Here is a 25,165-nt window from a genome sequence, read left to right on the forward strand (position 1 = left end):
TTGCTCATGGGACCCGCACCCTGTGGGATGGAAGACTGGAGCGACCCGACCTGGGAATTCACAGGAGCTTTCTTAACCTACAAGAGGGACACGCTGGTCTGTGTCCCCAAGGACAGATAATTGGTGAGCAGAAAAGGAAATGACAAGTACTTATAGTGAAGTCAGTCGCTGGGTAGCAGAAGAAATAAGCTTGGGAAATACTGTCAGAGTTCGGGACTTTGTGTCACAGGCACAAGGGACAGAGTTTTCAAAGTGGGGGGGAAAATAAATCAACTTAACAGCTCGGTTGCTTTTCAGAAAAAAACCCAAGCAAACAAACGTGAAGAGTACGGGGCACACCAGCCTTCCACAAAAAAAACACGGAAACCCCTTTCCTTTAAAGGAACCTTCTAATCTGAAGTCAAATTAGTAATACACTAATTGGGAAACCCTCATTTATCACAAAGCTCTCTTGGAAACAACCCTTGAAGGCCAATGCAATGTTCACCCCGAGTTCTCCTTTAAGCCATAGGAGAGACAGAACTGACTGGCCAGAAATAGAAGATAAGCAATAGCTTAAAAGTTTGTTGTTTTTAAAAAAAAAACACCCCAAACCCTTAAGACTACTCATGTAAAGATACAATATCCTCAAGTTCAGTGTTTTTAAACCAAAAACACTTGCATCTGTTACAAATGCAACAAGTTTCCCAAGTTTCAAGTACAAAAAAATCCAAACAATCCAGAAAGTGTTTGCCTTCGTTCTTATACCACTGCATATATTAACCACTGTTAATCTTTTAAATTAAACCTGGTGACCCTGAAAAATTAAATAGTGCTTTCACTCTCAGGAGAAGGCAGAACTTAGGTCCTTAACTGTGAATGATTTTTTAAAATATTTCCAATGACTTGCTGACTACAAGGAGCGAATGACTCCATTTTACCAGATTAAATTGCGAGGGGCTTCCAAGCTACATGATTCGGGCACTGATCAACTGACGGAAGAGTAGAAAGGTAACGCTTTTGAACACATGGCAATCCTGAGGTGATAAAAACCAAACGGCATCGCAGCACTGTCCCCGGCCAGGGTGCAGACAGCCTCTCACTGCTTTGCTGATTGTCTGCCTGGCTTTTTTTCCTGCTGGCCTCTTCCACTGCCTGGTATTCCTCGGCCACGGCCACCAAACACACCTACGGGGCAGAAAGAAAGAGCACGGATGTAAGAGCGTCACTGTAAGCCAGCAACATCTCCCAATCGCTCAGAGCTTTTCAGTTATTTATGTTTTACCCAAACGCAAGCCTATTTTCTAGTCTTTGCAGAGACAGGACTTTTAGATTTCTCCCTTCCCGGTTCCAGATCCCTTATTTACAAGGTGCATAAACTTATCCCCCCTCACCAGCAAGTTCGGCAGTACCTCCCCGGCGTGTTAACGTGCCCTCTAGCTAGCCGTTATCATCGTAAATTGAAGTTAACTTCTGAAAAATGGAACCAAGGAAGCGATACCACATTTTTAAATCCAGTGGGATGAGCAGGTTATACTGTGTCCCCTGAAAGCCGTAAGGGCAAACCAAAAGCAACAAAGAGGGTGACTCGTTTTGAAGACTGCTCAGCTACAAAACAGAAAAAAAAAAACCATCCCTCTGTCACCGTCTCGCTGCTGGACAAGCGCGATCCACTGCTCCAGAGAGGGCACCGGTACCGCACGCTGCCAGGGAGGCGGCAGGAACCGGGCGGCTGCCATGAGACCCGCTGCAGACATAGGAGCGTCCTCGTACCCGAGAGCCGTGACCGTCTTTGTCGTGGGACAAAGCCCACCCTCGTTCCCTCACTGCTCAGATTCACCCCAAACAGAAAGCAATTCCAGGCAATAATTTTTATCTTGGCGTGCACGTGATAAAGGGATTGCAGATCTATCCTGCCGGCCACCTCCGCACAAAAGGCAGAACCCAAAGGAGACCCAGTTTGGGCACCAGGCGGAAGAGCTTCTCTAGAGCCCTCTGCTCTGGTTGCTTCACCGAGGAGACGTGCCTACACCAGAGGCAAAAAAAAAAAAAAATAAATTGCTCCTAACCCTGCAGCCCTCGGGATGCTCGCAGGGCTCCGGCTGCTCCCAGTGAAGCTGAGCAAAGGCTGCTGTACTTCTGAATTTGGCAAGCTGAGAAGTAAAAGGCAAAGGATTACCAGTGTCAGAAACAATAATCCTTTCAACTGTGTGCACAATTATAGCTTTACTTCTGCCTGCTGGCCTCTCAACAAAATTGTCCTGCCTTTTTTTTTTTTCCTCCTCCCTTCATGTCTCAGTAATGAGAGCCAAACCTTTTAGCTAATTAGCAAATGCCAAAGCTTCCCTTTAAAATATTCCATCAGCGAATTTAAGCTGCACATCAAAACAGCAGGGAACTCCGCCTCAAACAGAGCTCAGCTCTGCTCTCTACAAGGTAGATATTTCCACAGCAGAGAAAATATTTCAGCTAAAATGTTTGTCCAAATAACCATATCCAAAAAAGCTGTTATGCCAAGTGCTTTGGACACTGAAAAGGGAAGGAAGAAAAATAAAGGCGCCTTCAGATTTGTAAAGGTCACTTTTGCATGCTCGGAGCTTCCAGGAGGTAGCACAGGCAGCAGAAATTGCAGGGGTTTTTCCTCCAGAAGTCCCTGGGAGTCGGAGACGCTGCACGTCGCGCGTCCCAGCATGGCGTGATGGCCCCGGGTAGATCCCAGGATTCCTTGCATAGTCAAAAAGCAGGCAGCTCGTTAAAGGTGCTCTGCAGAGAGGCTTTGCCCGTTGGTGTCTCAGTCCCCAGGGCTCCTTTTAAAACCTAAGATTTCCTGGGCCAAATCCATTTTGTTGTAGCCGGTGAGCGCGCTCAGGATTTTAAGCTCCTACTGCAGCCTAAGCCTGTACTGAGAGCGACCCTGGGGCTGAGCGAGGCGACCACAAAGCGAATCGCAGAGACGTGGCAAGAGGGGTGAGCAGGAAAGGAGAGAAATGGCTCTTGGGCTTCCAGCAGGACAGTTTGGGGAGAAAAGAGCAAATATATCCCCAAGCTGAAGTGCTCTGAGATCACCTAACCCTGTGAAGCGGGACAGGGAAGGAAGAGTTGTTTTGGTGACCTATTTCTTCGTAAGTGGCAACCTCCCCTTTTATCAGAAGCATGCATTATTCATGTCGAGCAGGAGGAACACAAACCCTCAGATATTGAAAAAAAAATAAATAAATTAACAAGTCAGGAGATCAAAAGCCCCATTATAATGGGAGAAAAGATGATGTTTTTCTATCACTGCCATGGTCAGAGCCCAGTCTATTTTCAAACAGAACAGCCATTTGTTTCCCTCCCTGACTTGCTAAGCTAACAGACACCAGTTTTGTAGGGCCACGCTCCCGAACTAGCCAGGAGGGGTAGAAACAGTCAAGTTCAGACTCTCTCAAGCTCCTGCCCAACCCCAGTAATGAGGGAGGCACATCCCTGGCACGAATCCTTTCTATTCTTTGGCAGAGGCTGCCTTACAAGCGAGGCAACACACTCACTCAGCTAGATCTTGCACAAGAGCGGCTCCAGCTTCTCCCAGACACACAGTCCCGGGTTTAAAACTGAGAAGCAAGAGCCATTCCTTGCACAAGAGGTGAAATTTAAAGGCAGGGATCCCGCTCACCCCTCTCCGAGCTGAAAAACAAACAGGATCATTACCTCGTCCAGCACCTCCAACACCACGGCCCTTCTGTTGCTTCTGCTGTTGCATCCCGCCACGGCCTCTGCCCTTGGACACCACCTCTTCTTTCACCATGTCAATTATTTCATCGGGGATACGCAGGTATTTAATCGTGCTGCCACGAATGTAGCACTCTGGCATTCTCCAGAACTTGTCTCCATCCTATTGGGGAACAACGCGTTAGGCTACAAACAAAACCTGATGCTTTTGTATCACTTTTGGGGCATTTGAGTATTTTCCATCACTTCTGGAGAGTGTGACAGCTCCGCCAATCTTTTCTGAAAGCTTTATCTGTAACTAGCTGCAAAAAAGGGTGGGTTTTTTCCTCCAAAACACGTAGCCCTACAACCTGGGGGGCAAGGCACTCAGCCACGAACAACTGTAGTTTCAATTTGTTCCACAACTGCCTCTAACACTCGCAGAAAATGAAGGAAGAAGAGGCTGAGGAAACAAGCACCTTCCCTTCTCGTATAAGAAGGGAATCGAAAGCGGGACTAGAGAGGCAAGGGTGGTAAGTTGCACACAACGGCTACAAACAGCCAACTCTGGCAAGAGAAACGCAGCTGCGGCAAAGGCGTATGCACGGCCGGGTTTCTTCTCCAGCAGCCTCGGCTGGGAGTCGCCTCACTCCTTCACTCCTCTGGGGTGTGGATGGAGCAGTGAGGCAGGTCCAGAGCCAGCTGGCTGCGGGGTGTGTGCCACCAGAGCACGGTAACTGCAGCTGTGGAAAATAAGGAGCTTACAGATTATATATATATAAAAAAAGAAAGTCTTCAGGTGAGTTACGGCCTCTATATTTTGTGCGTTAGTTGTTTAATGCAGTTTCAGGGCTTTTCTAGGACACAACCTATCAGGGCTTCGCCTCCCGTGTATCGAGGACGGCTGTCGGAATAGGAATCGAGCGTTGAAGCTGAACAACAACTTGGCTGCCCATGATGTAACTGGGAGGAGGGACGGGGACCCGCCTCGCCCCGCTCCGCCACCGCAGCGGCTCCGTCAGGGTTTGGCTGCAGCTGGGATCGCTCGAGCCCAGCGATTCTCAAGTGGCAGCATGCGGACGAGGCGTCTGTAACATCCCAGAAGAGTGGGTTAAACAAGAACGCCTCGTTCCTCCTCTCCTGGGATAAAATAGTCAGTCCCCCCCCGCCCCCAACACACACCCCAGGAGTTATTTGGGGCAACTCTGCCTGTACAGGCAAGTCCTTCGCACACAAGACGAGACAGAGAGAAGCAGCCCTCTTCCAAAAGACACCCAGCAAACCCCACCCTGCCTTGGATCTGCCTGGCTGCTCCTTGGCTCGGGATGCAGGAAGGGATGGAGCCAGGCTCCCTCGCTTCCTCGTTCCGGCCTCCCCGGGGTAAACACCCCCCCCCCGGGCCGGGGCCGCCCGTCCGCCGCCGCCCCGTGCCATCTAGTGGCCAGTCTCCACCAGTACCACCAGTACAACCCCGGCAGCGGCTCCAGCTCGGCTTTCACCCGGGCTTTGGAGGAGTTTTGGTGTTTGAAGGCGGGCAGAGGCACGGCCGATGAGCCCGGCTGCTTTGCTGTGTGACAGGATCCCTCTTAGATCACTCGGAGGGAACAAAACCTGAGCTACTGCTCCTCCACAACAGAGCACTGAGCTGTAGGAAGCGATTTCCCAAGGAGAAGGACAACATCACCCGTGTCGCGGGCACGGATAAGGCTTGGCTGTCTGTTGCCTCCTCTTAGTCCCCCTCCTGCTAAATTCGACAGCCGTTCTTCCCCGTTTGTCCCACCAGAAGCCAAGGTGCACCCACAAATTTCTAAGCCCCACTGCTCCGCCCCGAAGGTCCCTCTCAAACCTCGCTCAAGACGTTTACTCTCGTCATACCGACGTGAAAACCTGTCTCCGTGCCCCAGCAACATCGCTCAAAACTTTCCTGTTGTGGAGACAACAGGTACGGGGAATTTGCAGAGAGATTTTTCAGAAGAACGAGGATCTCTGCCAGTCTCTCCTGCGGAGCTCTGATGTTCCAGGGCAGGGAAAGAGCAGCAACAGCCGACATCCACCCGGCTGCCGCTTCCCACAGCGCACGGCTGGTAGGGACAAGACCAGACATTTCTGACTGAGGTCAAAGCCCAAAACACAGATCATAATCTTCTGGAGCACCTTTGGCCAAGGGCAAAAGTACCAGACAGCACAGAGCCCCCGGCACGAGTAAACAACAGGCTCCTCCGTTTTCACGTGGAGAGTTAGAGGGCGAGAGACAAGAAAATTAATAAAAGTTAGCGCAGCGTTTGAAGCGGACCTCGCTTCTCGGACGGCACGTGATGGATGAAGGCTCCGTTCTCAGGAAACCCAGCTCAGCACGGTGGCACGAGCCACCGCGCCCCATCCTGCGGCCCCCAGCCCCGCACCGAGAACCCTCTCGCAGGGGAAACGCTCGCACGGCGTTTCTGCGCGCTGCGGAAAGCCGCCCCGCCCGAGCGCGTTCCTTCGTTATGGGCAGTATAAATAACGGTATTAAATTCGCATTTCAGGCAGAAGTCACGCTTCCACAGCGGCGATGGCCCTGAGCTACAGCACAGCCGGCCCGGCTGCAGGGCCGGAGGTCGGGCACCCTCAGGGACGCTCCCCGGGGGCACGGAGGGTGGGTGACGCCGCCCGGCTGCCCGGGGCGGGGGCCCGGCCTTACCCGGGACGTGCAGATGACCTCCCGCAGGTTGATGTTCATCCAGTTGTCGCAGCTCACCAGGTGCCCGTTGTACGTCTCCCCGTTTTTCAGCTCCACCAGCTACAAGAGAGACGGGAGTCACGGGGCGCCGGCCCAGCCCCGGTACAGGAACCTGCCCCGGTGTCAGCCGCACGGTACCGGTGAGCCTGAGGCCGGGGGCGGGCTGCGGGACCGGGGCTGGGCCGCGCTGCCGGTACTCACCATGGGGTGGTTCTGCGCCGTCTTCAGCAGGGACAGGGGCAGCTGCGAGAGGAAGAGAGGAGAGAGGCCTCAGGCACCGGGACGGGCACCGGGACAGGGACCGGGACCGGGACACCCAGTGGGACACCGTCCACGCCTCCCCACGGCTCCGGCCCCCCGGGTCCCGGGTCCCAGCCCCCCCGCCCCCGGGCCGCCCCCGGGCCGCCCCCGCCGCCGCTCACCATCGTGCCGGAGCCGCGGAGCCGCCGCCGCGCCGGGCTCTGCCGCTCAAACCGCCCCCGGCCCCGCGCGGGGCCAATCAGCGCACGGCGCGGCGCCGGCGGAGCCAATCAGAGCGCGGAACCCGGCTTCGGCCGTAAAGCAGCACCGCGGCGCCCGGTCCGCGCCTTTACGACAGCGCCGCAAATCGAAGAGCGGGGCGGGAAGCAGTGGCGCACCCACAGTGCCCCGCGGTGCACGCGCCGGCTTCCCAGCGTCCTCTGCGGCCCCTCCCGGTACCGCGGATCCAGGCCCCGGTTCGTGTCCCCCCCACCCCCGGGGGGAGGAGAGCCCCGCGCGTGAATCGGGCTGAGCGTTTTGTTTAACCAACTCCCATCGGGGCCCGCGCTGTAGGCGGCCAGGCCGTAGCCCCTCACAGCCTCCCCCCAGCCCCGGAGGGCACCGCTCAACGGTGAAGCGGCTCCAGGCCCAGCCCCTCCCGGGGTCGCCCCGAGGCGCCCCCGCCGCCCGGCCACTCCCGCCGAGCGACTTCCGCCCCGGCGGCGGAAGCGGCAGGCCTGGGCCGCTCTAGGCGGCTGGGCGGAGCGCGCTCTGTGGCCGCGCGGGGGACCGCTCTAGGCGGCTGGGCGGAGCGCGCTCGGTGGCGAGGCGGGGCCGCGCGCTCAGTGCGGGGCGGCGGCGGGACGGGACGGAGCCGCGATGGAGAAGCCGCGGCGGGCGGTGGTGGTGACCGGTACGGGGCGGCGGGGGCGGCCGGGGGAGCTGTCCTGGGGAGGGATCCTGAGGGGGCAGGTGAGGGGGGCTGTCCTGGGGGGCGGCGAGGGGGTAAATGGGGGCTGGGGGACGACAAGATGGGGAGGGAGGGGGGGACCCTTCCCTGAGGTAAGTGGGGGGAGGGGGTGCTGTCCCGTCAGGGGTGACTGAGGAGGGGATGGGTGGAGGGACTGTACCCTTGGGGGCTGTTTGGGGGCTGTCCCCTGTGAGGGGTGACAAGCGGGAGCCTGGGGATGGAGGACAACATCTGGGGGGCTTTGGGGAACGGGGTGGGGGGCTGCTGGGGGTGAGGGGTATCAGGAACTGAGGGGTACGTTGCTTGGTGAGGGGCTTTGCAGCGGCTCTCCTAACACTTGGCCAGGCTTTGGGATCCCCCTTTTCCATCCCTGATCCTCCGCAGGGGTTTGCTGGCGGGGGGGAAGGAGGGGAGTGAATCTCCCAAGGAGCAGGAAAAAGTCAGAGCACAGCGGGGGGAGGCATTTGCTCGCTGACCACCCCATCCCGAGCCGTCAAGGTGTCGAAGCTGTTATCAAAATAACCCACGCAGCACGGCAGAAGCACCTCAGGGAAGAATAAGCGAGGGAATGAAAGGCCCCGGTGTCGCAGGCGAGAGCTTGTCAGGCTCCTTTCCCGGGGGTACAAAGGACAGCCGGCTTGATTTGTGGGGAAGGCAGTTCTGTGACAAATGGGGAACTCGGTGAAACTATTCAGGTCTCCCCCCAGCAGCTGAAGTTGAGGCCGTTTGAATAGCGAGCGCGGGGGCGAGGGGCTCGTTGTCGTCGATGCGCTGGAGCGGTTTTAATTGGAGGCAAGTGTCTTTGCAGAGAACAGTTGCGGAGAGCAAAGAAGCAGGTGGCAAATTCTGGCTTTCCCAAACCCGTATCTATTGCTGAGCGGCCGCACTTGGCAGTGACTAAACAGAAAACTTGCGTCAGTAAATACTCTGCTGCTTGCAATACTTTTCCTCTCTCTTTTTTCCCTGTTTTCAGGGAAGTTTGTTTCTAAAATGCAGGGGTTATCTTGTCGGGTCTACCTGTATGGATAATCTGTTGTCGATGTCACACTAAATTCCTTTTTAAAATCAGCAATGGTGGTGTGTTCCCGTTCAGTTACGAGCATGTGCTCGCTGAGTATAAGTATTATTTGTGTGCAATTTCTTTTTTAGAACTCTTTAAGGAGATAATCCCATAAAGATCTCTGCAGCTGGTTTACTGCTAACGAGCCTTGGAGGGCCCTATTGTGGATGTGGAGGAACTCCTGGGCATGCTCGGTGGAGTTTGATACTGCTGACAAAGTTGCTTATCTTCTGCGAAGGAGATAACACGAGGGATCTGTACAGGAGATGAGTCAGAGGAGCAATAGCCCACAGTTGTGTTTGTGCCAGTTTGCGTTTGGCTTCAGAGCAAGAGGGCTATGTTACGTGCGTGGGCACCTGTAGAATTTCAGCCTTCTACTGGCTGAATTGTTAAAAAGAAATAGATGTATTTTATTTCTTTAGTAAGACTGTTATGGTTTCTTTAGGAATGAAACCTAGCAGGTTGCAATTGTTTGTTTCCAGAGAGTCATGTAGGACCTCCCTGACTTGCAGAAACAACTGAAAAGGCATTCGATTATTTGACTTGTTCGCCCGTGCCGCAGTCGTAGATTGTCTTAGTAACATTGGAGGTTTACTCACAGGAAAACGCACCTACATTTTGATCTTGTGGAAATCTTTGGAAGATTTATTTTGGGGAGATATCGACAGTGGTTAGATTGTAAGAGATCCATCAGCGTGGACGAGCCCACGCTGTCTAAGTTCCTTATGTCGTCGTGTGCCGTATAACCTCAGACTTACTGCTGATAGCAAATAGAATGTTTCCATTAACGTGTCATATAATATTTGTAGTCCCTCTCAAATCCTTTCACGAGTTAGACAAAATTTATGTCTCCTAATTGCATTAGGCTCATAGGGTAACTCTGACATTTTAAATTAAAGCATATTGACGTTGCACCCAGATAAATTGCCTAACCTTTGTGTGCTTGCTCAGGAAAAGATGTTATGGATTACTAGTTAACTCTAAGTTATTCATTAGGAAATTTAGACGTGGTGAGTAAGTATTTCTGATAATGCTATCACAACCTTTGCTGCTTGGTGTAGGTGGGTTGTCAGCAGTGTTTTATTTCCTCGTAAGGCATAACTAATCCTAACAGAGATCTTGGTGAAGACCTGAGCAGAGAAGAAATATTCGAGGCAGGCTTGTCTGCATTTGTAGAAACATCTGCTGTGGGCTAAAACAATCAGGAATAGAAAATTCTCATTTTGATTCATAATGATTCTCATTCTGTGACATCGGTCAACTTACCTGTTCATAACAAGCTTTTCTGATCTGGTCAGGAAGGAAAAAATATGCTTCCCCAGCGTCTGCTGGGGAAAAAAGAGTTTATTTTGAGGCAAGCTGTTGTTTTCCTTCACAGTAAAAGGTGTATAGTTCAAATATTTCTGTGAAGCTCTCTTATTTAGTACTTGGACGTAAAGTAAAAAAGGACTGGGCATTAGAAGAAGTGGGTTTTCTTTCAGGATATATAAACCAGGAAGGCGCACACCGCTTTGCAACTTTAAGTTTAGTCAAACCTTTAAGGATGACTTCATCACTGTGGATTTTTACTTCTGTTCCAGGGTTTGGTCCGTTTGGAGAGCACGCTGTTAACGCCAGTTGGATTGCGGTTCAGGTAACATTATAACTTCATTCTTAGCAAGTTAAAACAGAGCGCTGTGCTGATAACATATCCATACAAATTTTAGTTTGCAGCTCTTTTATAACTTCTCTTCTCAGTTTATTAACTGAGACCAGCTTGCTCCAGATATCCAGATGGTCAGCTGGATAATGTTTTATTCACTTCTCAGAAAACAATCCCTTAGCTAGTAGAATTTAATGAGATTGAGTTAATGTAGCTAAGGCAAGTAAGGAATTCATAGGCTAACTCCTTGGGTTTGAAAGATGTTAAATGGGGCAGGGAGCCTGGAATCTTCCTCTGCCATAGAGAATTCAAAATAAACAAACAAACAAACCCAGAGGAATTTTTATGTTTTTCTCTCTGCTCTAGCTTGAATCTGGGCAAGTTGGTTAACCTTTAAGCCAAGTCTCATCTGTAATGAGATTTCCACCTGGTAGTCTTGTGGAGTCAAGCATACTGCAGAGTTGTCCAACGTGGGTCTGAATGTCAGGGCTCTGACTCCAAAGCAAAACAGCCGCCGCTGCCTCCTTTCCCCTCGGTTCCTTTTGCGGCCGCCTCCTTTCTGCAGCGGGCTGCGGCAGGTGAAGCAGGAGGCGTGGGGGGATCAGGCAGTGTTTGTCGCTCCGGAGCCAGCCTCCTCTCTGCTGAGAAGCAGCAGCAAGTGATGCTTGACTGACAGAGTTGGACCTTGCTGGAGACAGGAGTGCTCGTGGAGGATCGTTGCTCGAGCAGATCGTACGTGCTCGAATGAATCGAGTTTATGCCACTTGTAGCTGCATATCTGTATGAACGTGTTCGTCTGTGTAACACCGATATATTCACAAATGAGGCAAGAAGAAGAAATCAAACTCTTGCTAGATGCCCGGCTAAACTAAGGAATTAAGGTTGCTTGCTGTAAAAACATTAGCTAGGGACAGTGCTGCCACATTATCCCATTTCTTCCTTATTTGTCACTTCTGGATGTGGTTTATGACAAAGCTACTGGGAATTCAAGGGTACCTTTTAGTACAGTTGCCCAGGGAATTAAATCTATTTTTCTCCCCAACACATCTCTCTTCCCTTCAGAGCTCTGAGATTAATATCTTCCTTAGAATGCTTTTAAATTAAATCACAAACTCTAATCAATTACAGTCAACTAATGTCCAGATGTCTAATGTGTTGGCTGGTATGAGAAGACGAAACCTTTGCTTCCAAGAGCCTTTGGAAATTAATATATTTGAGCTAGGGTTTGCTCAGCTTAAGTTTGGGGAAAAATGCAAGCTGTGTATGTGGAAAAAAAATAGCACGTTACTGAAATTTAGTAGTGAGGCTAATTGATTTGGTTTGTTCTTGCTCGAGTAATGTCAGTTATTGTAAACAAGCTACTTTTATTCTAGAGGAGACAGACAAAAGGGTATTGTGCTTCTGGGACAGGAAGAGTGGTGGGTGTTCTGATGCTGCTTACAAAAACAAACCTAATGTATAATTCCTATGAAGAGAAATGGCATGTCATTCCTTCGGCCCGGCAGCTCGAGGCCCTGATGGCTGCTCAGCTGTGTGGCTGATAGATGAAGTAATCACGTGCATTTTAAATTCATTTTATGGGCTTGGGGGTGTTTTGAGAATATAAAAGTAGAGTTGGTGGTGTGCGATCTGCTGCGTCGGAGCCCATCTTCCTCCGAGTCCTGTTTAATAGCTCGTGCTAGCTCCTAACTAAAAACATAAACTTTCAGGCAGGATTTGCCTTTCCTTACCCTGTCTCAGCCCTGAGAGGCCCAGACAAAAAGGAACAGCATGTCTTTGAGCACATGCGAGTTGGGCATTGTGCAAGTTTCAGACAGGGGACTTCATGGAGCTGAGTGGACACAAAGGCGTGTCTGAGTTTCTGAATCCCAGACGGTGTGATCTGCATTTTAATAGAAGAAAAAATCAATTAAACAATCTTTGTAAATCCTTCCTAGCTTTAGGGCTAAGCTAGTTCTGGTTTATTACATCTTTCATTATCCTGCATCCCAAGGATAAAATTCTCTGCTTTTCTTTCCAGTCCTCTTTTTGGTTTTATTTGGCTTCTTATATCGAACGTGGATATGGTGTGACTTTTCCCTCTGACTGCAGTGAATTTCTAGTATAGCTGTTTGTTTTTGAAAGCTAAACGATTTTTACACGTGGGTACCTTAAATAGTGGCGGTAGCAATCTAATAATGTGAAGATGAAATGTTTGGAGATTTTTACGTGTGGGGGAGAGATTTCCTATAAATTCAGAGTGAGGAATAACTTCTTTCTGCTTTCTTTTTTAAGGCTTACAGTAAAAATATTCTGTGTTAATGTGGATTTGCTGTTTGTGTTTTCATCATTTTCATATTTCATTTGAGGAATTTTTTCAGCTACAATTTTTGCTTGGGAGGAACCTTCCTTTCAAGAAGTTACTGAAATGGGCTTTCTGTTCACTGCATTTTCTGGCATCCTTGGTGTGACTTAGGTGTAGACACAGGTGTGCCCCGTGGACTGTGAAGCTAATGGGCTCCTGCCTTCATCCCCCTGAAGTGCTTCTGGCTGAGCCAGAGGAGGAGGAGGAGGAGGAGAGAGGTCAGAGTGCGTTTTGACATTACTAAGGACAATTGCTGTCAGGGTGTCTAGACAGACCTGATAAGGATATTAAAGGCTCACAAAGACGACCATTGTTGAGGGGTCAGGGAATCGGTCAAACATGTTCGTTTTTCTATATTTGTCAGGTATACAAGGCTGTGGGTAATAAGTTGTCTGGGGGCCAGCGTACATCTTTATTATTGAACGGGAGCGCGCAAACGCTGTGTTTGGTTAAAAGAAAGTTGTGAATTTGTAAAGGTAAGGTTTAACGTCTCTGCGTTTGGAGAAGGTAGCTGTCACTGAGATGGTGCGGCTCACATGGCCCGAGGTTTCATGCTCATTCTGTGCAGCCAGTAAAACCTTCCGCGATCAAATTCATCTTTAGGAGCTGTTTCACGCTCTTTAGAGAAGTGATGATGAATTCCTACCAATTAATGCTCTGGAGATCTTCCTAAAGAGACTGACTTGTATTTGAATACTCTCATTTGTAAACTACTTACTTTATTAACGCACCACATAAACCAGCTAACGTTTTGAAGGCAGATTTGTGTAAAGAAGATGTGATGAAACATCACTTAGCATCCATCTCTGGTAATGAATGTCTGTGTGTGCCAGACACTAATCAATACAGCAAGCCTTTAATATCAGACTTGCCCTCAGAGCCAGAGCAAGTGATTTATCATTGTTGTTGCTCATATCTGCTGGTCCGTGAAAGTCTTACTCTTGCCTTTGCTGCATGTTTTAGTTATCTTAAATCTTGTTACACTGTCTGTGGTCTTTCCATACAAGTGTGAAAGGTTGTTTTTTTTTTTCTCAGTAAAGAAACGACTCATGCTGATAACTACAGGAAAAAAAGGATACGAGATACTGCTCACGTTTATATAGAGGAGGTAGGATTGTAATGGGGGAGTCCAAAAACCTCAACTTGTCCTCTCCTTTCAACTGTTTTTTTAATTTGAAAGAATTTTAAACCTAGGGAAACAGAAGATTTGAAATTGAGTTAGCTTCGTTGAAAATAGCACTCCTTAGCCTGAAGTTTGCAAGTACAGTCTCTGTGTGCAGGAAAATAAAGCCTAAGAATTGCATGAAAGAGCAGCTCTTGGCTCTGATCACTCAATCCAAACCTGAAAGAGATAACTTAATCATTCAAGAATATTTGGAAAGGTCCTTTGGTAGTTTGATGGCTTCTTACGTTGCTGTTTCTACCTCAGATCCAGAAGAACAACTACAGCGGTTTATGGATGTGCGAGTTGCAGGTTATTTTCTTGCTGTGCATGCAGCCCCTTTGATGTTAGCGCAAGTAATCATTTCAAGCTTTTGGCACGAGCAAGCTTGCCTTTTTCAACTGAAATATATCTCAGAGGAGAAGAGCAGCACCAGACGACAAGCTTCTGCTGTGTATTAACTTGTGAAAAGCTGGAGTTGTTTCTTCTAACTGAAACACAGGCCTGTCAATAGACACGCAAGAGCGCATGGCTCCTTCTGTCTTCAGAGAGAAGGATGCGCTTGCAGCTTCTTTCCAGAGGAGACAGAGCTATGGGAGGACTCTGACTAAGGCCGTTAGCTTTATGGCATGTACAGTCACTTATCAGTCTTGAAAAGCAGCTGTAAAGTTTTTCAGAGTGCCAAAAACCATTGTCTTCATCAGAAGGAGACTTGATCTGAGTTAGATGCTGTTGGAACTCATTGAACACGATAGCTGAAGTCGCTTTAGTTGCTGGAAAAGTGCCTCCTGGTGTAGACTTGCACAAGGCTCCTAGGTTTGAGCTCAGCTGATGATTTTGTTTAAGAATTTTTTTTTTCAGAGGCTTCAGACCACGTGGGTGTATCTTTTCCTTGAGTTCTTGAAAGTTTGGATTTGATGGCTCTGAAAGGTTTCAGTTCTGATGACGTCCTGTTCTGGGCTAGACTGGTAAAGTCTAAAGTACCAAATGAGCCTCGAACTGAACCCTTACTGGTGAGACTGGAGCGCGTTGAAACGGAAACCAAAAAAGAGCAAGGGGGAAGTGTCCAGGACCATGGGCTGTATGTAGAGGGAACTTACTGTGCTGGAATGAAACAGTGTGCTTTCCAGTCAGGTATACTGGGGAAAAGAAAAAAAAGATCTTTCCTCTTCCCTCTGGTTCTAAAGAAGTCTTTGCAAGGTATTTAACTGGCACTTTGTATTTTAAAAGGTTTAAAGGAAATTGGCTAGGTTTATTGCCTGGATATTTGGGATGTTTTCAAAGCATGGCTTTAGTTAACGTTATAGAGGGAGAAATAATTTACTGCATTAGTTGAATCACTGCAATGGTAACAGCTCATGTTGCAAAATTAAGTACAATATATTAGGTATAGGTAAAGCTAGGGATGGAAACCCGTTTTACATTTTGGAAACAGGCTGTATTGGATTCCAGATTCTGCCAAAATAAAAGTAAGACAAATATGTTGAGGAGGGTGTGCCAGTATTGCTTCAGTTTCTCATATGAGGAGCGTTTGCTAATGTTTGTGGAGACTCACAGGCACAGAAGCGCAGCCTGGTAGTACTGTCACCTAACCCCGAGAGCTCTTTATCTGGAAACAAACGTGGATTTCCTCTCCAGGCCAGCAGTCCTGAGAGGACAAATTAGACGATGAATATAATCCTCCCAATTCTACTTTCTCTACATACTATCTAGTTCTTTCAAGAAATGAATATGATTATATACCTCTATAAATAATGTAGCCAACTTCTCTTTTGAGCGTGGGTGTTGGTGATAACTATTGTCAGTTAAATGTTGATTTCTTTGTTATACACACATCAGAGCAAAACAAACGGTCCTGTGGGTGAAGACTGTTAAGGCAGGTGGGGAGATGCCTTTGTTGTTCCCTGTTATGTTGGGTTTTTTGGTTTTGTTTTTGGTTTTGTGTTTTTTTTTTTACAGTGCTGTTTCCAAGGTTATACAGCCTGTAGTGTAAGCTGATGTTAGTCCCTCACAGCAGACTCACTCTGCCATTAAACCTTCCAGAAGTATATCCTCTGCTGAGCTCGTGTCTGACCACCTTGGTATTGTTTATTTCCTTATGTTCTTAGGAGTTGGAGAAGCTAGGACTGCGAGATGATGTGGATCTGCACGTCTATGAAGTCCCAGTTGAATACCAGACAGTGCAAAGGCTCATTCCTGCATTATGGAAAAAGCACAGTCCACAAGTGAGTGAATAAAGATAGGAGGAGAAGAGACAGGGAAAATGGTTACAGCAATGAGCATAATGTGAAGTCCCATTTTTAACGTATGTTCAGACTGGTAGTCCCTCACTAGATCTTTTCCTCTGTTGTCCGTGAGAACACGTGAATTTGTAGAATTTTGTAGCTCAGAATAGAGTGCTCCAATTAATGGGAGCAGTCGGTGTGAAGAGGCCACTGCAAAGGGCTGTCTAGACAGCTCGCAGTTAGCCTGTGCCACCTGGGCTGTTCCAGCGGTGGGCTCGGCTGTGAACGTGCCAACGTTCATTTTTACCCTGATTAAATTACAATTTAGGCCAGGAGGGGGTGAAACAAGAAGAATTGTTCTGTACTGGACCCACGAGTTCATTGATAAAATGACTTGTTACTGTGATATTAATGCAAGAACTCCTGTAACAACCCCATCAGTCCTTAAGTGGGAATAGCGGGCTGTTGATTCTCCACCGTTTGTATTTTGGTTGATCTAACTTGTTTCTTTTCTCTTGTAGTTGGTGGTTCATGTCGGTGTTTCGGGTATGGCTACGACTGTAACTCTGGAGAAGTGTGGCCATAATGTTGGTTATAAAGGCTTAGACAACTGTCACTTCTGCCCAGGCTCTCAGTGTTGCGTAGAAGGTGGCCCAGAATGCATCGATTCCATTATTGACATGGACACGGTTTGCAAGAGAGTCTCAGCGCTGGGGCTGGATGTCACGGTCACTATATCTAAGGATGCCGGCAGGTATGGGATACTGTGATCGATGGGGAAAATAGACTCATGCTGCAATGCATGTTCCCTTCGTGCTGAACTCATGAGGCCCGTACAATTTCATACGCTTTTCACTTCTCATGGGGCTGGCGATACCATCTATTTTTCAGTGGTCACCCAATCATCAGGGGAAAAAGAGAGATCTTTACATTTCTTTGTCCTAGACTTGATTAAGGCAATCGCGCTGGCTTGTATTCCACTCTTTATTGCAGGATGTTGCTGCAATGCTGAATGATAAGAATATCGTTCTTATATTCTTATATGATAAGAATATCATTCTTATAGTTCCTCCTGTCCTGCAGTTTGCACGCTGTATTTGTCACTTGTTGCTAAATAAGCTTTATTCTTGTATTTCAGATACCTCTGTGACTTCACTTACTACACTTCCTTATACCAGAGCCGCGGGAGGTCCGCTTTTATTCATGTGCCTCCGCTGGGAAAACCATATACCGCAGAACAGCTGGGTCGGGCGCTACAGGCTATAATAGAAGAAATGCTCGGTGTTTTGGAGCATTCTGAAGACAAAATCAATTGTCAGCATGAACACTGAAAGTGGGCAGAAGCTATCCTAGTATTGCACTTCCAAAATTTTCCCTGCTACTGAAGTACGGGGGGAAACGGTCTGAAACGTACAGACCCAGAATTGGAGACTTCAAAAAGGAAAATTCCACTTCTAGAAATTGACGTTTTTTGTCAAATGTGTGCATTTCAGCCTAGGCAACAAAGGATTCAAAATCTCTTCTTTAGAACACCTGCAACTACTCATTTCTGAAGTGACTGAAGTGTGTGTGCTGTGCTTTATCCAGAGCTTATCTGTCAGCCAAGTGACAGCTACTGAGCAGTCTAAAACCGCAGGTGGAAAGTTTCTCATCTGGACTTGGCGTTCAGGTGCAGGGAACTGATAACCCAGTCTTCTAATGACTAGTTCTTAAGTTGAAAGGTTTGCTTTTGTTTCGAGTTTTTTTCCCTCTTTGGCCCAAATTATAGGTTGTAATGTAAAAGTACAGCTGAAAAGAGTTGGAATGTGTGGGTTTGTCTGTTGTAAAACAGTGCTTGGTGGAGACGAGGAGTCTTCGAAATTGCTTTGCTGAAATGGAAAAATATTTTAGGCATCGATTTCTCACCCCACACTGTCCAAATATTCGTAGGGTCCTCTGTAATGTACTGGTTAACTGGGAGCTGCAGATAGAAGGGATGTGTTTTGGGTTCCTTTTGTTGTGGAGCAGGAGATAGCTTTTTTTTTTTTTTTCTGTGCGTGTGTGTACGCAGTATGAGCCTAACTTGCGCCAAATATTTCCAAATGTCTTTTTTTATTACGCTCTCGATGCCACCTTCCTCACTCAAGTCAACCATATACCTCCTGTACAAAACACATTGTTTCATATGTGTATAAAACAAATCATTAGCGGTTAAATAGCTTTGCTAAAGGCCACTTTCTCCGCAGGAGATCTTTATCCTAGACTCTTGGTGCTAGCTGTTATTTTTAAGGTGAAGGCTGAGTAATTTATAACTTCCTTAGTTATAAATTTTCATTCTTGTTAAAGGTTAGAAGAGTAATGTTTAACTTTAAATTCTAAGTTGCCACCTTGATTTATTATAGGCATAAATATGCAAATATGCAGATTCGAAGACATTCTGCCAAATCAAATCTAAAATCTTAAACCTATTCCTGCTGTTTGTAAACCAGAGGCAATTATTTGAAAACTAGGAATTTTGCTTAGAATGAGTATTCCAGGCTGTTTATTAGTGTCCCCCTCCCAATGGGAGGGTACAAAGTGCTGCTGCTTGTGTGAACTTTCCCAGTAATTAATGTGGGGAAGTGTACATGCAGGTTCTAAGCAGGACTTTAAAAGTGGTTGCCGCTAGTCGTGCGTGTGGGTTTGCTTCCAAATTACAAGACTCCAGCAAAAGACAGATGATATTACAGTGGGAACAGACACGAAATTGGTAATTGATGACCAGTAGGTCTCACTGAGGGGCCATTTAAATGAAGAGGTCTGTGATTTGATTCTAATACTTTTACAAATATATATATATATATATAAAACCCCAGCATTTTGAACTGTTTTAAAAGACCATTATTTTAATTTTTCTAATTATGAATGATTCTGCTATAGTATCTCTCAGTGAGAGCTGCCATTAACTTGCTGTTTTCCAGTAGAAGTCTAGTGACAAAGGAAATACCGCTTCTCCTTGTAACCCTTGAGAGAGGATGAAGACTTCTGCAGTTGTAATAACTTTGCTAAGGGGACCTGTGCATGAAGATGTTTGGATAGACTTCTGGTTTACTGAGGAAATTACCACTGTATTTACTATACAGGCTTTCCTGATCAAAAGAGTTTGCCTTCAAAGTAAATACTCTCTTTTGCATTCAAATCCGAAGTAGCACTTGTCAGATTGTCAGCAGGCAGGCAGACTTTCTGATTAGTAATTTATTATATTTAATATTTTGTTTAAATATTCGTGATTTGACACATTTTTGCAAATAGTCGAGCTACTTATCTTGTAGGTTTATTCCTTTATCTGGTAAGAAGTTTTTGTCATCAGTGTATCTTAGCTGCTAAACTTTTAAAAGAGGAGTAATTCATGTATTCTGCTAAGTTCAGCAATTGATTTAAGTAATTTTCAGTAATGCTATTTAATTTACGTGTAATGTAGTTGCGAATAAAACGGGAGCGGAAGATCAACAGTTTAGTGAGGCAATAACAAAAAAATGACCGTGGAACCGAAGCGGCCGTAGGAAGGGCTGGTTGGACCAGCGATGCCCGTGGGTGCTGTGGGGAAGGTTTATCTGCTGGCCGTCCCTTGCCCTGAGCAGAGAGGGTTGGAGCAGGTCGCTGGTCAGGCTCTGTCAGTGAGAAATGTCTCTAAGTGAGGCGTGCCCTGTCTGTCTGTCTGTCGAAAGTTTATGCTTCCTTTGAGCGTACGAGCGGGCAGCCTTGGAGATCCCCCCTGGCTGTGGCTGAGGAGGAGTGGCTCCAAATTCATCGGCAGGGAAGGTAGACAGCAGCGGCTGCGTGGAGAGAACAGTTTTCCACGCTAGTTTATTCAGCCTGTGGAGTATGTCCGGTTCGACACCTATAGATATTCTTTCTTGGGTGCTCTCTGCTGTTCAAGGGGAAAATCTTGAGCCAATTTCTGCCACTGCTGTTTGTCTAGGGACTGCAGTGGTTGACCTTCTACGTGTCAGTGTTGAAAAACCTCATTTTTGGAAATCCTTTGCTTTGGGCATCGCTTCGAGCTGTGCGTTTCCTCGTAATCTGTTTTTGTGAAGCTTCCATGTGATCGGTTTCTTAGAAAACATAATTTATTTTATAATCTTTTTGGGTTTTTGAGAATTAGTCCTCAGAGATTGTATTTGTAAAGGGTGTCTTGGTGGTAGAGAAATTTTGTATAGTGAAACTTTTAAAAATGGCATTAAACTAATTTTATTTAATCTGACCTAAATTAAATACTTTTGTTTTTTTGAAAGTTTTTTGTTAAATTCATTAATTCATAACGCCTTTCCTAGAGGTGCATATTTTCTTTGGAAATATGACGTCAAACTGATGCAGAGCTTCAAAAAGCTGTTGTTTTGTGTAATGCTTACTATCTGCTTTCTCTTCCAGATCATCAATAAATAGAATTTGCTAATTTGCACTGACTGGGAGACCTGTTGCCAACCACAAACAATGTTGTGCTAGTGAGTAAGTGTAGGAAGTTCAGGTTTAGTGCTAATTACTGTGCCTGCAATTTGTAAAATGTAAAAGCTGGTAAAGTTTTAGAATCCTGTGACTGCAAAATTGTCTCTGGGGATACGCTTCACGGAGAAACGGGGGTGAGAATATTTTGTGTGGAAGAGAGAATTAGGGAGGTTCCACTGTATCGGGTCTGATGTCATTTTATCTACTTGCCAACAGCTTGGAGTAGGAACGGGCTAATGTGTTGGTGAAGTTTGGTGATGGCAATTTTAATTGTTTCAGTTATTAAACGCTGCGGAGGATTTTGAGGAACTCCAGATACTCGTAAACTCCTTCATAATTTGGTGACGCTGATGTCGGGAGATATTTCCTTTGAATTAAACACGGTAATCTACTTTAGAAAACACAGCTGAAAGAAACTGTGAGCTGGAAAGTTTCTTTACCTTAAAGACTCATGGGGCACCTGATGATCCTTATGGGTCCCTTCCATCTTGAGATATTGTATGATATGGTTGAAGGTAAACACCCACTGTACAGAAGCTGTTTGTATTTTTTTGGGCAGCTTTTGGAGAAGATATCAAAGTCTGTAAGATCATATAGAGCAGTTCACGCTTATCTGGAGTCTTCCCCAACCTGATTGCTTCCTCCTAAACGTGGTAGTGGTGGGAAAGGATGAAAAGGTCATGAAGATGGTTAGAGGTGTTGAGTGTGGTTGTGACATGAGACTGCAGCCAAGAACTGCTGAGCTTCAAGAGTCCTTCCAGGAGGGACCTGACTGAGGGTGTTCAAAAGTTTAAGACTTCAAGAAAACTAACCGGATGCCCTGAAGAGGAGGGAAATTCAAAGGCGAGGTGTCTAGAGTAAATTTAAGATAAATGCTTCCTGGCAGACTCCTTGCAGAAATTGAGAAGGCGTTTGCATGCAGCATTGTGTCGTAAAGCATAGCCTGATGCGTTGGGTACTGCCTGCTGTCCGCAGCAGGAAAAACGGACTCGTTGAGCAGGGCTCTGATCTAATACGTCAACTTATCTTTATCTCCGTAGGGTTTGTACTGCGCGTACTGTGGTAAGTCAGGTAGGAAATTGTACTATTTGTATTTACTTACCTAGACAGTCACGCTTAGATGTAGCATTCAAACTCCGGTGTGTCTCTCGCTGTTCTGCTGGTTGTGCAGGCAATATTTAACCTTTTAGTGCCTCAGTCAGCTGGCAAAGGGGATTATTCTGGGCCACTGACATGCAGTGCCACGCCTGGAATAAAAGCCCAAGAGCTTCCAGGCCTGCAGACTCAGAAATGGACAGCACTGACTCCCAGTGTTGTTATTTTTGTTAATGAAAAGGCTAAAAAAGTTATAATCCACTGAAGTTTCTTCTCATACTCAAATAATCTTCATTTGATTGAGTGCGTGATTCGTTGACCTCGCATGCGGGCTTTCTTATGAAATGTATAAAAGGAATTGCAGTAGGAGGAGCTTCTTAAAACCAAAAATGGGAAAACCACGTAAATGAGTTGAATTGGTAATTCCCCACTAACACAAGAGCTAGCACTAGACTAAAGCAGCGATTATGGTCTGACCATGTTATTCCATGGCTTAACTTGTTGTGACTCGTGCATCTTTTTTAACTTACAGTGTGTTTCTAACTCTCTAAGCACGCAGCTGATGCTGAGACACTAAGCTACTTTAAGAGTGTTTGAAAGCTGACTGGAAACCAGAATGTTTAGATGTAGAAAGTACACTTGTGTGTTTTTTTTAATTACGATTTTCAGATTTCATCCCGCAGTGCAGGTAATAAAATTGTCGGCAATTAATTTGTACGTACTTTCACAAAGTAACTTCCTTCCTATTGTCTCCTTTACTTTAATATGCTATTCGATTATATTTTAATGAGAGAAATTTCAGAGTTGTGAAGGCTTTCTTTCAAACTCTATCTGTTGGCTTGGATAAAATACCCCTAGTTGATACCGTAAGTACACATCCTGACGTGGATGGATTTGTTATTTTTGCACCAGAAACCCTAATGTTTTGCAGTATAAAGTGCACTTTTTCTTAAAAAAAAAAAACAACAACTTGTATTCATGTCTGATTAGTGTCTTATGTGATGAAAGTGATATTCTGCCAAACCTCCAAAGCTGAGGATATTGCTAATTCTTCATTGTATTAATTGAAACCTGAGATCCGCTTCTGCTCAGTCTATTTTGAGACAAAGTAGAGAAGAAAATGCCTCCCCATAGATAGGAATTAAATATAGGAACTGAAACTTTACACTGCCCTTAAATAAAACTCTGTGCTACTTAAATACACGTTCAGGTTTTCTATTGCACCAGCTTCTTAAATCGCAAATGTTTACTTTGATTAAACAGGGAGTGCCTTGTCCTGTGCTGGGCTCACTTTTGGAAAGCAGAGTGGTGGTGATGGGGACAGATGAGCCATTTGCACATAAGGTGGGTGGAAAGTCTGGGCTTTCGGCACTGGGAGAAACTGCTGAACTTGTTCGGTATCCCCTTAATCCAAGGATGTTCTTCAGAAACTGCACTGAATCGAGTTCTCAAGGTTTTCTGACACACGCTTGAACCTGACAAAGGGAAAAAACAAGAGTATTTGCTACTGCGTTGTCACTCTTGGTTAGGTTGGCCAAATTTGTGAAGGTTATTCTGTCTCTTCTTTAAGGTTACGTGTTTTGTTCGGACTCCGTTATGCATGTTACAGCATCACTCAGCCTCTCGGCTCCTCCGTTCGTTAATTGTGGTGAAATAAACAGTTGTCTGTCTGGGTATCTCAGGTGTTGCCAATGTCACGCTTATCAGGACTCTTGGAGCTACAATTCTAAATCTGTTGGGGCTTCTGTTTTTCTCAGTGTGTTCTTGCAGTGCCTTGTAAAACCAAACAATCTAGTGTGTCACAAAAGGGCTGTGTAATAAAGAACCGTTAACATTACTTTCAGCTTGCTATTGCTAGACTGGACTTTGTAATTGAAAATTTAAACCGATGTTTCAAAGTAAATAAAGAGTTTAACTCTGACTCCTGGTGTTCTTTCACAGTCGTCGGAAGAAGTCATTTTTAAAGATGCCTTTTTGTAGGGTGGTAGTTACATATTGGTGATGACAGACTGACCAGATAACCGTGTATTTTGGTTTTATACCATTCCCTAAGCATCTGCTGCTGTTGGAGATGAGCCCGTGGACTATAAGGATGCCCTGCACTGTCCCACGTGGCTGTTTTTCGGAATGAGAACAGATGCTATCTAGGCTTGTTGTCTTAGACCTCAGCTGTGTATCTTGGATGTTTGTGTAATTGTATTCAGAAGAGTATTTGGAAGTTTTATCTTGCCGTCATCTATTATGTATGTCTTTTTTATCTATTACGTTCTTTCTTTGTACTTGGAGGTAAATTTTCCAGCCCTTGCTTAGACCACATAGCCTAACGGAGCAACAGCCACCCTTCTAAACAGAGTGCTGCGCTGAAATATTTATGCAAAAATTGTTCAACATTACTGGTATTAAGATAGAGAGACGCGGGGAGTGTGTCCTTCCCCTGATTCGATGAAGACTCTTTAAAGCGTGCAGCAGCACAGTTAGTTCTTGAGAGCCTGTAATCCTGAAAGCTTTGGGGAGAAAAAGCTACGGAACAGTTCTTTGTGAGTTTGAGACTTCCCCGTTTCACTCTGAGGTGGATAATTCCAGGAGGCAGTGGTGAAAGGATCTGATTAATAACCCCCGTTGTACATTTCTCACACTGAAAACCCCAATTCTGCTCAGATTTTTTTAAAACGCTTGTTATTCACGAGGCAAAGTCTTGGAGAGCAGGGTTTGGAGCCGCAGTCCCCCAGTGATTGGAGTTGCCTCTATGCATCCCAAGCTGGAATCGGGACAAGACTCACTCTGGTTTTACCCTGCCATGGCATTACTTTAAACAAACAAAAAATAACTCTTCTTTCTCTGTTCTTAGGTGAGGTATCTGTATGGCCCAGTCTGCGTGTGGTAGTGCCTCTGGGATCCACAGCGGCTGGAGCACGAGTGTCAAGAGTATCTTCTGCACGTCGGTAAAGAGCAACGCTGAATGGGATGTGGGGCTTCCCGGCGAGCAGCTGTCTGCAGCCGTCTGTTCAGAAGACAAGAAGGGTAATCTCATGCCCCGGCAGGGTTCAAAGAGCTTCCCAAAACTTCTGTGGAGGTATTAGTGTGCTGCAGGGCCAGACAGACGGTCGCTTTCCTGGGAGAAGGTGTTAAAGTCTGGTCAAACTCTGGGGTGTGCCAATGTCAGGTGCACGAGGAGCTGGCGATCACAGCTCATCCAATTGACTTCTTTGGTTTCCTTTTTAGCTCGAGTTTCGTGGCAATGTCACGCAAAGTCTGCATTGCCTGTCGAACCCAAAATCTTTTCAGTCTTTTCCAGATCTGTCAGTTAATAAAGTATTTCTGCTTTACCCACCCTTTAGTGTTCTCACATGGGCTTAAACGGCAGCAGCAGTTTTCCCTCTCTCTGTAGATGTGGTCTTGACCAAAGGGGGTTTCAGCAACGAAGCCTTGTGGGATGCAGCAGGTGACCCGCTGGCAGCAGAAGTTGCTGTGATTCCGAAGCTGGCTTTGTTCCGCCAGCTGCAACTCCCTTGCAGGCTTCCTAAGCTACTTGGGAACCCGCTGTAAGGCATTTTCTAGCCAGATGTCTTCTGCCACGC

At 46.6% G+C, this 25,165-nt stretch overlaps 2 protein-coding genes across 7 annotated transcripts; one reads left to right on the top strand and one right to left on the bottom strand.

Moving 5' to 3' along the window:
- Positions 1-627: 627 nt before the first annotated feature.
- On the bottom strand, positions 628-6,953 carry LSM4 (LSM4 homolog, U6 small nuclear RNA and mRNA degradation associated). 3 transcript variants are annotated; one of them, XM_072845318.1, is made up of 6 exons: positions 6,808-6,953; positions 6,587-6,628; positions 6,347-6,445; positions 3,667-3,850; positions 2,049-2,132; positions 628-1,167 (listed from the first exon to the last, which is right to left on the bottom strand). In XM_072845318.1, the coding sequence occupies exons 1-6, from the start codon at positions 6,808-6,810 to the stop codon at positions 1,079-1,081; spliced, it is 501 nt and encodes a 166-aa protein (XP_072701419.1). In that variant the 5' UTR covers positions 6,811-6,953; the 3' UTR covers positions 628-1,078. The 3 variants fall into 3 exon arrangements, with proteins under 3 accessions (XP_072701419.1, XP_072701421.1, XP_072701420.1); XM_072845320.1 differs by lacking the exon at positions 2,049-2,132; XM_072845319.1 differs by lacking the exons at positions 6,347-6,445; positions 6,587-6,628; positions 6,808-6,953 and adding an exon at positions 4,960-6,306.
- A 125-nt stretch (positions 6,954-7,078) lies between these two features.
- Positions 7,079-23,508, top strand: PGPEP1 (pyroglutamyl-peptidase I). Of its 4 annotated transcripts, XM_072845314.1 has the most exons (6): positions 7,304-7,538; positions 10,236-10,288; positions 15,912-16,028; positions 16,550-16,574; positions 16,656-16,782; positions 17,167-23,508. In XM_072845314.1, exons 1-6 carry the CDS (start codon positions 7,505-7,507, stop codon positions 17,357-17,359), a joined length of 549 nt encoding a protein of 182 aa, XP_072701415.1. In that variant the 5' UTR covers positions 7,304-7,504; the 3' UTR covers positions 17,360-23,508. The 4 variants fall into 4 exon arrangements, with proteins under 4 accessions (XP_072701417.1, XP_072701415.1, XP_072701414.1 ...); XM_072845316.1 differs by lacking the exon at positions 7,304-7,538 and adding an exon at positions 7,079-7,101 and having other exon boundaries at positions 16,550-16,782; XM_072845313.1 differs by having other exon boundaries at positions 7,329-7,538; positions 16,550-16,782.
- Positions 23,509-25,165: the final 1,657 nt, after the last annotated feature.

Source organism: Ciconia boyciana, chromosome 24 (assembly GCF_034638445.1).
Source record: "Ciconia boyciana chromosome 24, ASM3463844v1, whole genome shotgun sequence".
Classification (NCBI taxonomy): domain Eukaryota; kingdom Metazoa; phylum Chordata; class Aves; order Ciconiiformes; family Ciconiidae; genus Ciconia; species Ciconia boyciana.